This window comes from Podarcis muralis, chromosome 3, assembly GCF_964188315.1.
Source record: "Podarcis muralis chromosome 3, rPodMur119.hap1.1, whole genome shotgun sequence".
NCBI lineage: Eukaryota > Metazoa > Chordata > Lepidosauria > Squamata > Lacertidae > Podarcis > Podarcis muralis.
The window spans coordinates 61,520,460-61,536,675 of NC_135657.1; the positions used below are offsets into that span (position 1 = coordinate 61,520,460).

Below are 16,216 nucleotides of genomic sequence, written 5' to 3' on the forward strand. Positions count from 1 at the left end.
AGCTGTTTGTGATTGTTGTAGGGAGAGTACTTCTCATTATATGATAAAAAGAATGAGCTTATGTCTGACAGGAAATACGACTTTCAACAAATTTTTGGTGGAGTGTGCCTCTACTCCCAATGATTGTGGATACATCTCAGCATATTCAATTACTGCAAAATTTCAACAAGATCCATGACTACGATGAAGCCCTTGCTGATTTTCCTTAAGTGTTTAGTTCTCCAAGCTTCATCGGGTTGCAGTTTGCCACCATGTTCCTAAATAAGGTAAAATTTTGTGAAAAATATGGACAGATCATTTGAAAATACAAGGAGGGTAGGGATTGGCAACAACTGAAGTGAGGTGCAGCTTAACTAGAGCAGTGTGGCTTAACACTACGGAGCCGCAGGTGTATCAAGCATTCAAATAAATTGCCCTTCTAATCTACCCCTTGGGCAACTGAAAACAGGCCGGACTAAAATGAGATGGCTTTTGATAGCCATCAGAAAGTAATGGATGCTAGAGGTTAAGGCCTTTATCTGCAAACAAAAGTGTATTAATAGTCTAACATCTTTACAAATGCTTCCAATACTAAAACTAACAGTATTTTGTTCACAGTGCCATTGTTTATATAGGTAGCTTTCCCATAATACTTTGTTATTTCGGTATGGGATCAGTAGCGCCTTATATGTACAGGAGACACACATGTGCGAATATAAACAGGTCACAGATACAGTCATCAAAAGAGACATCTGGAAACATTTAAACTGTACAACTCTTCCCTTTTGGATTTCATAGGAAATACTGTTCTTGCAGTGAGAAGAATGCCAGTCTTTTACCTAAAGTGGCATAAAATGGTTAACAAAATGGGGCACCACCATGAAAAAGCTTTGTGTACACAGAATAACCTTACATCAAGGTTCTTAGATTCCTTGTCCAGTGCACCAAATACAAAAATTAAAAAGGCTTTAATTGTTTAAAATGAGACGCTTTTCTCTTGCATGGCCAGATGTCCTTCTGACGGTGCTGGTGGTGGGTTTTAATGTGCAGCCCAGCTGCCAGACTGAAGACTGTACATTGCTCTAAGCTGTCATTCACAAACACACGTCACAGCATGACCCAAAGTGAATGCAATAGATAACCAAGAATGCATTGGTCTTGCCTGTATCCTCTAATCTTCTTATTAGTTGGTACCTGCCTACTGCCCCAGCTTCAGCACTACTGAAAAGCTTCTCATTCAAGCAGTTTGTGATCAGAAGTGATGAATGGCTTCAGATAGTAAGATGAGGAAGTGGGATTTGGCTGAACTTTAGGCCCAAACCCTGAAGTGGTGTAGGTTTAGTTGAGGAGGACATCTGTCACTTTGGCTTTCCTCCCTGATTTCTTCGCTTCCTGCATTGTTGACCATGGCCCAACAGACCCCTTAGGGTTTTGTTCACTGTTGTGAAAGGTAGTAGCACTGCAGCAGAGTGCTAAGCCAGCACTATGGGGCTTCTCCTTCATTTAAAGTCTGTTCTTCATTTTCAGTCATTGGGACTGTGTGGTCAGTGCTCCTGCTGCTGCTGTATTGCTTATGAAGCAGACTTCTCCACTTGGTCTTGTTCCTCCTCAGATGGTTCAGCATGTTTTCAGATAAGGGTGTGTTCCCAGTAAAGTTGGCCCATTCTTCAAAGAGTGGCTCTACAATGTAGGTCATGAAGCCTGAGGGAAAACACGAGGCAGAGCATATCAGCTAGGCCTTCCTGCTAGTACAAAGCTTGAAATAAAACCTGTGGACCATGTTTTCTTCAGCAGTGATGGGGGGCGGGGCAGGGGAAGATGGCAACATTGGAGCCTCATGTAGCTTCAGGCCTTCAATTTATTTAAATTTAATGTAAATTTATTTTAATTAAGCTGACACCACCACCAGTTGCTTCTACGTCAACTCCTTTCTTCTGCTGCTTTCAGCAATGGAAATTGTCTAATAAAAAAGGGCAGTGGTAGACCACTTGAACTGTACGGACTTGCCCTATGCAGAAGCTTGAATTAGTTGTCTAATCCAATTTTAAGTTTAAATTGAATTAAATTTGCATTTGTTTAATTCCTGCAGAGACGTTGACCTAGCTTATCTATTAGTGCCCCCTGTCCTGAGAGCTTATTTACTAGTTCAGGAAGTCTTAGGGCTACTTTGCACAATCCAGAAAAGGATATTACAATTGTATATTTTCATGGTGACCACCGTTATAATGTGGACGGGAACTGGAACTGAGAATTCCTGATAAACATCTGTTCAATGTCTGAAACAGTAATTAGAGTTGGGCCATAATTTGCTGCGAACAGATTTCATGTGATGCTGCTACTGTTATAAAAATATCAGACATTTATCTTTTTGAATTTGATCTCTGTCTTCTTTGAGTAATTAAATATGAATTTACCCAGACCCCAAAACAATTTAATCTGTCATTGATTTTAACCATAGCTGGTCCAACTTTTGAATACCCCAAAGCTCAGAGAAAAGTAGAAGCATTTCTTTGAGCAAAACATTTAAAGGTTATAACTATCTTTTTTTATTTGGCAGGCACAGGACCAAAAGACAGATGATTTATTTTTAACTGGAAAACAACCATTGAGTTATTCAACTAATGAGCCTTGTCCTTCAATTCTGTCTTAGTCTTAAGAGGACTTTGTAAATAGTCTATCCAGGTTTGGGGGAGAATGGAAGTTTTTTATATCTCAGTAACTTGAATCATTTGAAAGAGGTGAAGGTAAATTAAATCCTCCAATTGCTTATTCAAAATGTGCAAAACTGGGGTGCATCCCACCTCTCAAATTTACAGGCGCATGTGCTTTGATGTGTAGAAAGGGGGAAAGGGAAAGATGTGGAGGATTCCTGGAAAACCACAAACAACTTGGTCCTTCACAAATACAGGATTTCAGATTTTGTTTCCTTGTTAAGTATTTAATTGAGGCTGTGTTGCAGAAGGCAAGCTACAAGGTTCATTTAGAGGTACTTCATGCAGCACCCTTTTTTACTGGGTTGGTGGTCATGAATTCTGTTTTTTTAATTATAGCTAGTAATGGAACCAATGTCTGTCCCATTACACATAGATTTTTCTCCTCAGAACGCTGAAAGTGATTTGAAAACAGGAACACTGAGCATGGTGTCCACATTATATTTACTCCTTCCGTAAGGAGGCTTCAGGTGGTGGTGGGACTATTCTGTTTCTTCAAAATTTTGCAAAATGGGTTTTGACATAGCAACAGGACATGGGGAAAGAGCTATTACCACCACATGGAGCTCTCCATCTGCTGTCTGTTTCCAGCCTTAAAAATGTCTGAGGCTTCATTTTCATATTTAATCTTTCACTCTCCTACCCCACCCCCCGCATTTCATTTGTCTGACAAAGCATCAGATCATGCGAGTGAAAGATTCCATACAGGGCTGATCTTACCTGTATGTACCTTTTTTGTATATACTTTTTTGTTGCAGCTTAAATTTGTCTCTTGGATTGTTTGCAAAACTTAATTTGACTAAATAATCTATTTGTGCTTCATCATTTGGTTTATGATCAAGCTAATGATGGAAGGCATTGCATACTCACCAATTTGTATACTAGGTATTGTGTCTTTCTGCTGATTACAAAGAGGGCTTACTTCCAAGTCAAATTTCTTCTCCAGGTCACCTACCAGAAAGAAGGAACAACTTTTGAAGGCTTATCTGGGTGGTTGCGGTTCTTTTGTGTCTGTGTGATATACAGGACACAGGTTAACAAGAGTTTAGAAACGTCTATTAATATACTAACCACGTTTGAGGCTGTAAATGTGCGTGCAAACAAACAAACAAAAAGCTTTGTCATTGTCTAGTACTCTTGCACTGCTGTCTAAAAGACACATTGTAAATAGCCTTTACAAAACCATGCGTCCTAACAGTGCTATCCTAAAAATGTCTACCAGAAGCCCTCCTGGATCAGATCAAAGGCCCATTAGTCCAGTGACATATTCTTACAATATTTCTACAAACCAGGTAATGAGCACATCAGCACTCTCCCCATGTCTGCTGCTCCTCAGCAAACCTGTATGATACTGGTAGTATCCACTACCAGTAGCCACTGATTGCCTTATTTTCCATAAATTTGTCACTAAACTAGTGCTCATTATTACATTTTGTTGTGAATTCTACAGTTTAACTATGTGTTGCAGGAAGAAGTATTTCTCTTTCCCCTGTCCTGAATCTCCCACCATTCAGCTTCATTTGATGAAAATGGTTTCTAGTATTTTTAGAGGTGGTGGAAAACCTCTCTCTATCCACGTTCTCCACATGATGCATAATTTTATACATCTCTAGCATATCCCCCATTCATCTCCCTTTTTCCACACTAAAAAGCTCCAAATATACCTTTCTTCACAGGGAAGTTGCTCCATCCCCTTTATCATTTTGGTTGCCCCTTTCTGAACCTTTTTCAAGCCCTTTCCGGCTTTATAAGATCCTTTTTGAGATGGTACAATCAAAACTACACAACATACCAAGTGCAATCACACCATAGATATGTATGACAGTCTGATATATGTAAGGTTTCTCTCTCTCTCTCCATTTCTTGCCTCTAATATCTTCCTTCATTCTGCTTGCTAGCCTCTTGGCTTTTATGGGATACTCAGAAGGAAGTCCCATTGAGTTCCATGGGATGTACTCCCTGGTAAGTGTTAATTTCCCCTAGGAAATTTTACTTAATCCTGGTTTGTGTCATTCAGTTACTGGGCTGAAGATTCTTAGACTTTTTAGTTTCATAGATTAATGATTTTAAACTTTAATTTAAAACAACAACAACACACATATAATAAAGATTTTGTAATGACTTGTAACTTACCAAATTGTGATTTTGTATGACATGTTTGCAATGCCCTTTTGGAACAATTAGGACTATGTGAAGCTCAATGAATAAAAGATAACATGAAACTGTGTGATCTACTGGCATCTCCCTTGGTGTGCCTGACAAGTGCATTCTAATCATTAGCAACTCTAATGACATGCACAATGCTCAAAATGATACCTCACTTTGGAGGCAAGTAGAGATTTGTCCAGAACAGAAAAGTTTCTGAGTTAGTTGGGTTCATCTTGTCCTCAGATGTTATCATACCGTATAATGTGACCAGGTACCAGTAGACAAAAGTTTGTCTGAAAACCCTTCTGCAGGTGGTTTGTCACTTGTAAGGACTGCATTTTAAGAATGATACATGCTTGCAGGCAAACTCAGACATCATTGCCCAATATCTGGTAGGTAAAGGTAAAGGGACCCCTGACCATTAGGTCCAGTCGTGACCGACTCTGGGGTTTCGGCACTCATCTCGCTTTACTGGCTTCCGGGTCATGTGGCCAGCATGACTAAGCCGCTTCTGGTGAACCAGAGCAGCGCACGGAAACGCCGTTTACCTTCCCGCCGGAGCGGTACCTATTTATCTACTTGCACTTTGACGTGCTTTCGAACTGCTAGGTTGGCAGGTTGGCAATATCTGTGAGTCCAGCTAATTAAACAGCCTTAATTCTATTAACTTACTTCTGCCCTTTAATCCTAGCCACTTATTCAACGAGGCCTCAATTCTGTCAGCATATTTTTGTGGGAGGCTTAAAGTGAGCATTGGGCACTGTGGGATAAGTAAATGCCATTTCCCATTAACAAAACCGGATTGAGTGACTGGAAACACAAAGTGAAATGTATGAGCCTGCTGACCTTGCCTGTAGAATTCCTCACAAACCCGTTCACTCCACTGTTTGCTCATCTCCCAGAGCCGGCAAGGATTGCAGATGTCTGCACACTTTAGCGCAATCTGGAAATAAGGACAAGATGGTATGAATGACGCAGTAAAAGATAATGCACTCCATACATTCAAAACGAATGTGTAGTATAGGCCTAATGTCTGTTGTGCCAAGAACACCACTGTTTATGGGCACAAGGATTGCTCAGTCCAGTATTAAAAGTTTAATTCAGCACATTTTTTGGGAGTTACTAGATTTTTCATGAATAAGAATAAAATTGAAAGGGGAGAAACTTCAAATGAAATAAACACACAACTTCAAAAGTACCATCTAAAAGCAAGTGTCCCCCACTCCTAATAACCCACAGAATACTTGGGTCAAAATAATAATAATAGTGATGGTATAAAACAAAGTCAATTCTAGCCAATAGGCTAACATAGAGTTCTGTTTTGCATAAAGCAAATACATTGTCTTAAATGTTAATTAACCATTTTTATGGATCCAGGTTTGTCCATGGGAACCTTGGTACCTGAAAATTTCCAGAATGCTTCTGCATTCTGTTTTTATTCTGCCATATATGATACATTGACTTTGGTATTGCCATTGTCATGATTTTTTGCTAGACTCTAGAGATGCGTAACCCCGAGTTTCCTCCATTTGCCAGCTTTGTTTTCCCACTTTGTAACATAACTTGGCTCCTGTTCAGATATAGATCAGATAACACACCCTTTAATTTCAGGTGCATAATAATTTTTAGCTGGTTCTGGTCTTAGATTTGTAGATTGTTGCATGATATGCTATATACATCAGGTGTTTCCAAACTACCCTGAATGTTCCATGAGCTTCATTCAGGTGGCCCACAGCAGGTCTGTGAATCCAATCTTTTGAAAACTTTGACCAAAAATAGACGGAGCACAAACTACGTGATATGTTCTAGCATAACTTCAACTTTTTAAAGTTTCTGATGCCTTGGTAGTCCTTATATTAGCATTGCTACTTAATTATAATAAACATCAGTTCATTAATCATTTCATTAGATCTTTCAATTAAATAGTCTAAATCCTGAATTAAACCTCATATTAATCACAAAATTGATCAGTTGATTGAACAGCAAGAGCATTCATACCCAAATACTTAATTCTTGATACGCTATTCATTAAGCAACCAGAAAGTGCATTACTCAGTTTAATCAATTTGCTCACTTCTAAATTTTACCCCCACAAGTTGTTCATCAACATCAGGAATTTTCCTTCTGAGGTAGAATGCTTTAGCCTATATACTTTGGCTAAAGACAAAATCAGGAAGACACTGTAGGGGAAGAATGCTTGAGTACCATGCTGTGGTCCTAGTGACTTATTTCATTGGGTGAGGGTATATATCAGGGCAGCTGTTTTACGCTGTGTGACTTGTTCTTTTTATGATTACTAGGTGGCTTTTATTCTCATTTCCCTCATCCCAAATACTGCTTCTGATCACACATGAAATATCTCAGCCCCTGTGAGGAGGAGTTCATTTTGTTGTCTCCTTTTATCTTTCATGCAAATATGGCTATGCCATGAACATGTGAAATACTATTTTGGTCAAAGAACATTAAGTACAAGGTGTGAGAGACTAGCGGCAAGATAGACAGGTAAGCCTGTAATTATGCTTCGGAAGAAGCAGCATCTGCTTCGTGATTTGTTCCTCTGACTCCTCCACAGTAGCAGCTATGTTAAGCAGTCTGCAGGCGGGCTTTCCATTTGAAATGGAATAATGATCTAAGCTTTTTTTTTTTTAAAGCTAAAAGCTATGAAGTAGGAGGCATCTTCTACTGTCATTTCTTTTGTTAAGCAATCAGCGCAAGTTATATTTCAGGTTAATAACCATAATAGTGGGACCTTAGTCTGAAGATCCTATTACCTACTGCATTACAGCTAGAACAACCAATTTGAGTCTTTCTGAGCCTAAATTAGATTTGGCTTTGTCACTGCCCTCTGAAGAACAGCCAAGCGAGACGTGATAGGTAGAATGTAGCAGATTAGAAATATTTAGGGATGGCTTGGCATTCACTTCTAACAAAGTTAGGGGAAATGATTCTTGATACTGGGCAAAAAGAAGGGCTACCAGCTTCTTTTCTGGCAGGGATCTCCTGCCTTTAGTAAGATGCCTGATTAGCAGAAATTGCAGAAGTGAAATGCTTCCTAGTTGGAGTTACGTTGATTGTCAAAGCTTCACCTGCAGAATTGTGCATGGCAGTCTGCTTAGATGTTCCATGAAGCACATTAGTAGTAGTATGCTGATAAGATAAATAATAAGGCTAACTAGGTGCAGGACTGTACCGTATCATTTTCATAGTTAACCGGACACCAGCCATTGATGCATAGTAATATGCAGCATAATTCATTATAACTTGAAGTTCACTGTTGTCTAAATGGCTTTAGGATACGTCTCTCTGGAATAACTTTCAGTGCACACTTGAGTAAGAAAAAGTGTTAAATACATCTTTTCTGAGAAGCTGCATCAGGTAAGTGGAGAGGAATAGCAGCACACTTTAACTGCTATATAGTAGCATCTAGCATCTCTGCTGCTATAATGGTATAAATATTCAATAAAATACAATCCAGAGCCTCTTCTATAATGGAAACAAAATGCATTAAGGGTGAGGCTTTATTTTAATAGAACAAGGGACTTGTATATTTTTGCTGAACTCTTTAGAAGTGGGGAATATCCTCCCACCAAAAATAAGTAGTTTAATTGCAGCTTTTTCTACCCAGACATCATCTGCAAAATCCATTTAAGATTTTCATGTGATGCCATTTATTTTTGCTGGTATTTCTCTGTAAAGGGAAGATATTTAGAGCAGAACTCTGTCTCAGTAACAGAGGCTGACGTACCTTCAGCCCCAAAGTTTACATGCTGCATTAAATGTTCCCATAATATATGCAGCCAGATCCTAGTTTAAAGCAACAGAAAATGGTTAGAATTTGGCTGGCATGCTGACATGTTTCCAGTCATCCCATGACCCTGCACATGAGAATTATTATGTTCCCATCAGCAGGACCACTAATTTTTGAGAAGCCTGGTTCCTGAAATTTGGTACTTGTTTGTGTTCAAGTGCTGAGAGAATCTCTTTGGAAAGCAAACTATGAATGCCAAAGTTTATGCTGTATGAATCTCAGAGAGGAAAGGTAATAGAAAATCCAACAGAGAAAAGATATAGGTGAAACCACCACCCCCCACTGTGAATCTTGTAGCAGATTGGAGAGAACCAAGGCATTCAAGTACTCCCCCACCCCACCCCAGCAACCAACATTGTTTATGATGCTCATTGCTAGAATAGCTAAACCTCAGCCATGTGTAACCAGAACCAGCATCACTTCTCAGCAGCCCCTTTATCTCCCTCTACCATTTCTTGTACAGTGGTACCTCGGGTTAAGAACTTAATTTGTTCCAGAGGTCCGTTCTTAACCTGAAACTGTTCTTAACCTGAGGTACCACTTTAGCTAATGGGGCCTCCCGCTGCCTCCGCTGTGCCACAACCATGCGATTTCTGTTCTCATCCTGAAGCAAAGTTCTTAACCCAAGGTACTACTTCTGGGTTAGCGGAGTCTGTAACCTGAAGCGTCTGTAACCCGAGGTACCACTGTACTCTACAGAAAAATATGTACATTTAATTTCTTCCATCTCAGTTACTACAGTGGTGCTTCGCAAGACGAAAGGAATCCATTCCGCGATTCTCTTCGTCTTGCGGTTTTTTTTTGTCTTGCGAAGCAAGCCCATTAGTGGCTAAGCGGCTTAGCGCTATTAGCGATTTAGCGGCTTAGCGGCTATTAAAGGCTTAGCGGCTAAGCTGTTAAAAGGCTATTAACGGCTTAGCGGCTTTGAAAAAGGGGGGGAGCGGGGGGGGGAAAGGGCGACACTCACAAGACGTTTTCGTCTTGCGAAGCAAGCCCATAGGGAAATTCGTCTTGCGAAGCGCCTCCGAAACGGAAAACCCTTTTGTCTAGCGGGTTTTTCGTCTTGCGAGGCATTCGTCTTGCGGGGCACCACTGTATTGTGATTTTTTATATGGAAGTGTATAATACAGTGGCTGGGTTATATGTGCCCCACGGAACACAACCTCAGTGGTCTCACTCAATCTAACTAGCCTAGGAATGCTTCCAGATGGAGGGCTTCTAGCACTGCCAAATTATTGCTCTTCTGTTGGAAGGCACAAGTTGACATGTCATTCACTGTCCATGTTTCCAGAGGTGTGGCACTTGTTTGGTGTCAGCATCTTGCTATGTTCTGTCTACACCATGATGGGCCATAGACCAGTGGGAAGTATTGTCCCCTCCCCTTTACTGACTCCACATAGTCACCACATACTTTCTCTTGCCTTTCGTCACCATTTCAGCACCCAGTTTTGAACTGGTGTGCATGCACTTTTCTTTTCATGGCCAGTTTCGATATTCCACGATAATACAATTGCATAACTTAAAAGAGTGCAATCCAGTGCAAGAGGATCATAGCCTTACTTTCAAGGAAACATTGCTGTGTTTGGTTTCTAGGTCCTTCCTTTTTCTTCACAACCCAGCTAGCAATTTAATGTTCGCTTTTTCTAGGCAGTTTGGCAACGAGAATTTTGTTACATTGTAATTGTGCTCTTCATATACCAAAAAACTTAAAAGCGCAAACAGCAGTGTGTAGAGAGTGAGGACAACTCCCTATAGGAGAGGCAGCAATTTAATTAGGGTGTTTTTAAAGAAAAGGGGCTATGCAAGGACATTACAGCCATCTTCTCTCAACCAAGCAATGCGTTCCTTAGTTCCCTTTCTGTCCCAGGCATTCTAAAAAAACCTTGCAAACAGAGGATTCCTTGCAAACAGAGAAACTGCTCTTTGTAATTAAGGGGCCAAACAGTTGTGCAGTTGTAAAAAGAGGAAGCAATTAATTAGGCTGAGCCTTAAAAGAAGTCAGAAAAGTAACACCGGGAATCTTTTACACTACAGTGATGTTCAATAGTTGCTGTTCTGCTGCCTTCTTTCCCTGTTGTCTCCTCTAATGTTTTGAAACCGATGCCTGCTTGTTTAAATGGCTTTCAAGAAACAAAAAGCCAACACTGGTGAGAGCTTTGCTAGCTTTTACTTGGGTGCACCAATAAAAATGCACGAACTGTAGCACAATTGTGTTCTGATCTTTTAAAATCATGTAAAAAACAAAACAAAAAACCAGCACTTTCAGCCTGAGACAAGAGGGCGGAAGCCATACAAGATTCCATCTGGAACACACCTATTACGTTTATTCAAAAGTAAACCCTGCTGTTTTCAATGGACCGCCCCCCCCTTCTAATTCTCCAGAGAGAATTCCCCTTATCTGCAGTGCAGGACATGAAATGGCTTTGCAACCAGAAATGTAATGGCATCTCTAGCATGTCATTTAGCTTCCCAGAATCAACTCCGACTGTGCCTCAGTTTTACTTTTTTCCTGTCTGCAACTGCAGAAGGAATGTGCTGCTATTCCACTCCTTTCATCATAGATTTTTTGGGAGATAGGTAAAATGACAAAAGTAGTGCTGGGAAATATAGGAAGGTTACAGGATGATGACTGCATTGTTTAGCCCTTCTGTTAAACATGAGTAAACAGGGTATATCACTTATACAATAAATGCCTCCTCTGGGAGCAGCCTAGGTAAACCAGAATACCCCAAACGCTACACATGTTCACAAGCACTTGTTGCCCCTGTATCAATCCTGATGCAACTATATGGCGAGGAAAGCTCTGCTCCATAAGTAGCAGGAGAGAAGTGGTATGCTGTTCCCTGTTCTGCATGTGTATTACAAAAGGACCCAACTTAGAGTGTTTGACAGTTTGTCAAGCCAATCCACACATTGAATGTATGAATGCAAACACACACACACACACACACACACACACACGGGTTATGTGTTCACAGAAAGGGGTAGGAAAATCTTTACATTTACCTGAAGCATAAAATGCCTATCAGGAGCATCCTCCATTTTCAAATCCTGATTTTTGAGATGAGCTTTCAACCGGATCAGAAATTCGTTCTGCCTGTTGATGTCTGTTGCCAAGATCAGGGAGCCCAGCTGCTGTTCAATATCATGCCTGTAGTTTAAAAAGGGAAAGTGTGTTTTGAGCAAGGCATTATTAATACCTCTTCATATCATCTCTCCTATCTTCTGGTGTTTGGGGATGCCAATTGTTGTAGCAATCCTTATTTAGCGCATCCGGTTTAATGCACCATTGCTGAACTCACATTGGTATACTTCTTCACAATTATGCTCCAAAAGTTTTCTCCCCACTCCCAGAAGCAAACACTCTGAACTGGTTTAGCAACTATCAACACATGACCACTAATTGCATCCTGGTAATTGGTTAGAATCGCTCAATTACTTAATTGGCTCTCTCGTCATAACAAGCTGCAATAGCAAGTGGTGAAGAAAAATGTATGGCTTTCCAGAGAAGCTTTTTGAGGCTTTATGGCAGTGATGGCCAAACCTGGCCCTCCAGCTATTTTGGGAGTACAACTCCCATCATCCCTAGCTAACAGGACCAGTGGTCAGGGATTATGGGAGTTGTAGTCCCAAAACAGCCAGAGGGCCAAGTTTGGCCATCACTGCTTTATGCTGACTTTATTTGCAGCGGGATGTTTTACATTGCCCTGGTCCAAGATAGAAGGTTCCTATTCATGTATACCTCAGGTGGTTATTATTATTGATTTTTTATTGAATTTATATACAGTGGTACCTCGGGTTAAGTACTTAATTCGTTCTGGAGGTCCGTTCTTAACCTGAAACTGTTCTTAACCTGAAGCACCACTTTAGCTAATGGGGCCTCCCGCTGCCGCCGTGCCGCCGGAGCACGATTTCTGTTCTCATCCTGAAGCAAAATTCTTAACCTGAAGCAATATTTCTGGGTTAGCAGAGTCTGTAACTTGAAGCGTATGTAACCTGAAGCGTATGTAACCCGAGATACCACTGTACTGCCCTATACCCAAAGGTTAAATGGAATGTAAACAAAATAAGGTAAGCCGGTATTTTTCTCTTTGGTCTGTCTTATCTGCTGTTACTTTAGTCAGACAATTAACTGTGACATTATTTTGTCCATGAGAAATAGAAGGATGGGAGATTTTTTTTTAATCCACAATTCCTCCCCCCTACCGAAATTTGTTCCCATTTCTAAAAGTATATTGTTTCATAAAATGACTTAGTAGCACAGCGAATTGATTAAGGCAGAGTCCAAAGACTGAATATTGGCACGTTCAGCTCAAATGTATGAGGAAAATTAAGCTATTCTAGTGGGTGTGAGCAGCACAAAATTACCTTGCAAAATGACTTTGGGGTCAGAGGTGGCAGCATATTTTTCCTTTAATGTGCTTTGCTGTCTCTTCAGCAGCAGCAGAGCTGCTTGTGTTGTCTACCGAGTGGTGGCTGTTTTCCCCCAGAATGCCCTGGCTTGCAGTTCAAGAACATTATTTAGAAATGTTCAACGCACAAAAGAACACCCACAAGGGATGTGTGGTGGTGATGGCCCCAGAATAATAAATTTCTGGGTAATTTTGAGAAAATACAATAGCAGTCACTGATTCTCTCTCCCTCTCTCTCTCACACACACCTGAAATTTGCCAAACACTCCCTTCCATCACTGCAATTGTTGAAATGGGAACCATGTTTCATCTCAGATACAAAATTTGTGTGTGTGTGTGTGTGTGTGTGTGTGTGTTTCAGCTGAACCCTAGAATGCATGCAATACCTGTCAAACTGGGCAATTTTAAAGTTGTAATTTTACTTTTTTCAGACGGCTATCCCTAGGATGCGTATTTTCTTTCATTCACATCAATACTCTGCATACCTCCCTGTATGCAGGGGAGTTATGAAGTTGTCAGAGTCAATTTTTTCTGGAAAATACCATGTTTCTTAAGTTTCCTAGTGGATGGTGCCTACCTCTCTTCTGTTGGCAAATGTGCAAGCAGCCTTGACTCTCGAAGCATGCCTATTGTAGATCTCCAGTGATGATTTTCTAATACAGAGACATTCTGGAGGAGGAAACAAATAACCAAAAAGATTCTCAGCCAAGTGAAGTCCATGTGCATGGAGGAACAGGCATCAGTGCATGTTTCCCTAACTGAATGGGAAACTGCACAGACCAATGGTTGCTGCATGAATTATTCCCCGGTCCTATTCACCAGTCAGGACTACATCGCTCCAATTACACACTTGAACCATTGTACATCAGTTGTTTGGAATGAAATGGGTAGCAGGGCTCCCTCCTTAGCTTTACCAGTGTAACAGCATCATGAGTCCTCAACTAACTAATGTAATTCCCTTATACGTGTGTTAATTTTGTATGTTGTGGTGCTGCTATGATTAACACTGACTGTACCTCGTGATCTATAATGACAAGGCAGGAAAGCAGGAAGAAAACAAGAGCTCATGTTTTCATTTGTAATTGCCTATGAAAGTTGGAGGCAAAGTCTGCGCGATAACGAGGCGTTTTTCATAGTGGGAACTGTGGTTCCAAGGTCCTTGTCATCATTGTTCAAAGCTCCCCTGCTGTCCTTGTGGCATCAGGGGCTCAAATCAGAACTTTGTACTTTGGGAAGCAAATTATGGTACTTGGTACATGCTGTTCCCATCTGGAAATCTCCGGTCACAAAAGGCAGCTTTGTCATGCATAAATGATGGAATGTACTAGAAATAACACATTTTCTTCTGGAATTATTCATGCAACAACCTTATTCCTGTATACGCTCACATTTAGTGGTGTCTAATGTTTGACATAAATGCTGCTTTTTCATTATTTGCAACTAGCATTTTTGCACACATCAACATGCATCAGTAAATGACTGACAGGCTGTTATGCCAAAATGTGTAAGAAGAACCATTGACTAGGCATGTGAGTGCTAAGGGGGGTTGGATTTTTTTAAAAAAGTAATTTAAACATGTTTTGGAACTTTTAAAATAAAGTAGATGCTGCTCCTTGTGTATGTGATAGTGATATAGGGGGCACTGTTCCAATGTCATGCTACATTTTAAAGCATGCTGCTCTAACAGGCTTGAAACAAACATCAGGCTTATATTTTTACACACTGTATCCACACATGCACTTTCAAAACACACCTGGAATTGCTGTTACATGTGGTATTTTACTACAGCTCTTCACATACTTTGAGATACTGCAACCAGGAGGCATTCAGCCACATACCAGAAAATTAGGCTTGTGCAATTGGGTTAAAGCACTCTGGCACAGCAAATCCACTTAAAAAAACCACCTGACTTTTTGCAGTTAGGAAAGTGATGGGGAAATGAAGTAAAAAGTGTGGGATAATGATTAACAAGAAGACTTATAACCACTATGCAAACAAATCAGGTTGAAATTTGTAAACTACTTGGAGGTGGTGGTTTTTTTAAAAAATAATCAAGCTGTATCTAAATTGTATGGAATAAATAAATAAAATTGGGATGAATGTTCATTGTCATATAACCACCCTGCAAACAATTTGGACTGAATGCTCAATAAAAACCAGACCTGCATAAGCTTTGTGAAAGCAAATCAGGATGAGTATTTAATTAAAAAATATTGTCTTGAGGAGCCTTACAGTAACGAATGCCTCAGATATGCCTCCACAATTATATTGAACACTCTAAACCAACAGATGTAAAATAAAAATAAAAATGGAGGTAATTTTGTCTGAATCTTGTTTCGTTACAAGACTAAGGTTTCTTGCTTGCTTTATAATTTGTAAATTGGTTTGTTGAGCCCGTCTTCTGATGGAACTATGATATTGCTCTCTAGATTCTTTCTTTTGAAGTTAGCATGATGTGGGTTTCCTAAAATAGGATGCCCTCTGAGATGTGGTTGTTCATGTGAGGATGAGGACACTTGGAAAATATACTTATGAAGATTCCTGACATAGCAGTTTATCTGTATGTCTTGTGATTATATTATGTAACATTTTGGTTTATCTGTGAAGACTGTACAGTTCTCAAAGAATAATCTGCATTTATTTCATAGGATAATAATGTTCCTCAGAGTTTTCTTTTCCTCCTGTCCAGAACCCCTGACATTTGGAGGAGTCTGGAGCAGTGCCCCAGATCATCACAGTGGTATATCTATGTTTGGCTATGGCTTGTCAAAACAGATAGAGCAAGCTGAGTTAGTCACAGGATATCTCAGCATCCTTCTGTCACAGCCTTGGCTCTCATAGCCCTGTCTGTTGCTTTATCTTAGTGTAGAAGGACAGTCTGGCCTGTTACACAACTGACATCTCCAGGGAGAAAGTATAGATGGTAGTGAGAGCTGAAGAGAATCTCTCTCTCTCTCTCTCTCTCTCTCTCCCTCTCCCTCTCCCTCTCCCTCTCCCTCTCCCTCTCCCTCTCCCCTCCATCCCCAATTAGTTCAACAGAAAACCAGGATTCCCCAGAGAGCTGGTTACAGACTCATTTGCACTAATCTAGTTCACCAGAAACAAGCAGAGCACAAGTGAGAGTGGCCAGTGAATTAGGTAGTATAAAATACAACCTG

General features: G+C 40.3%; 2 protein-coding genes across 5 annotated transcripts in view; one reads left to right on the plus strand and one right to left on the minus strand.

The window, feature by feature from the left end:
* The window catches only part of MTFR2 (mitochondrial fission regulator 2), a 31,957-nt gene extending 21,109 nt beyond the window's left edge, over positions 1 to 10,848 (plus strand). Inside the window, exons 12-13 of one of the 2 annotated variants that reach the window (XR_013392240.1) lie at positions 72 to 266; positions 2,537 to 10,848. Coding sequence is in view for 1 of the 2 variants with exons in the window: in XM_028723506.2 (XP_028579339.2) it covers positions 72 to 73 (2 nt within the window). In the remaining variant the exon portion in view is untranslated. Of the gene's footprint in view, positions 1 to 71 lie in introns of both variants that reach the window. The other variant, XM_028723506.2, reaches the window with a different exon arrangement.
* PDE7B (phosphodiesterase 7B) overlaps positions 500 to 16,216 on the minus strand; it is a 161,652-nt gene continuing 145,935 nt past the window's right edge. For all 3 annotated transcript variants that reach the window (XM_028723498.2, XM_028723499.2, XM_028723497.2), the window contains 5 exons: positions 13,636 to 13,727; positions 11,653 to 11,797; positions 5,685 to 5,781; positions 3,561 to 3,641; positions 500 to 1,680 (listed from right to left, as the gene is read on the minus strand). In XM_028723498.2, coding sequence (XP_028579331.1) covers positions 1,463 to 1,680; positions 3,561 to 3,641; positions 5,685 to 5,781; positions 11,653 to 11,797; positions 13,636 to 13,727 — 633 coding nt within the window. In that variant the 3' untranslated portion in view covers positions 500 to 1,462. The remainder of the gene's footprint in view (positions 1,681 to 3,560; positions 3,642 to 5,684; positions 5,782 to 11,652; positions 11,798 to 13,635; positions 13,728 to 16,216) is intronic.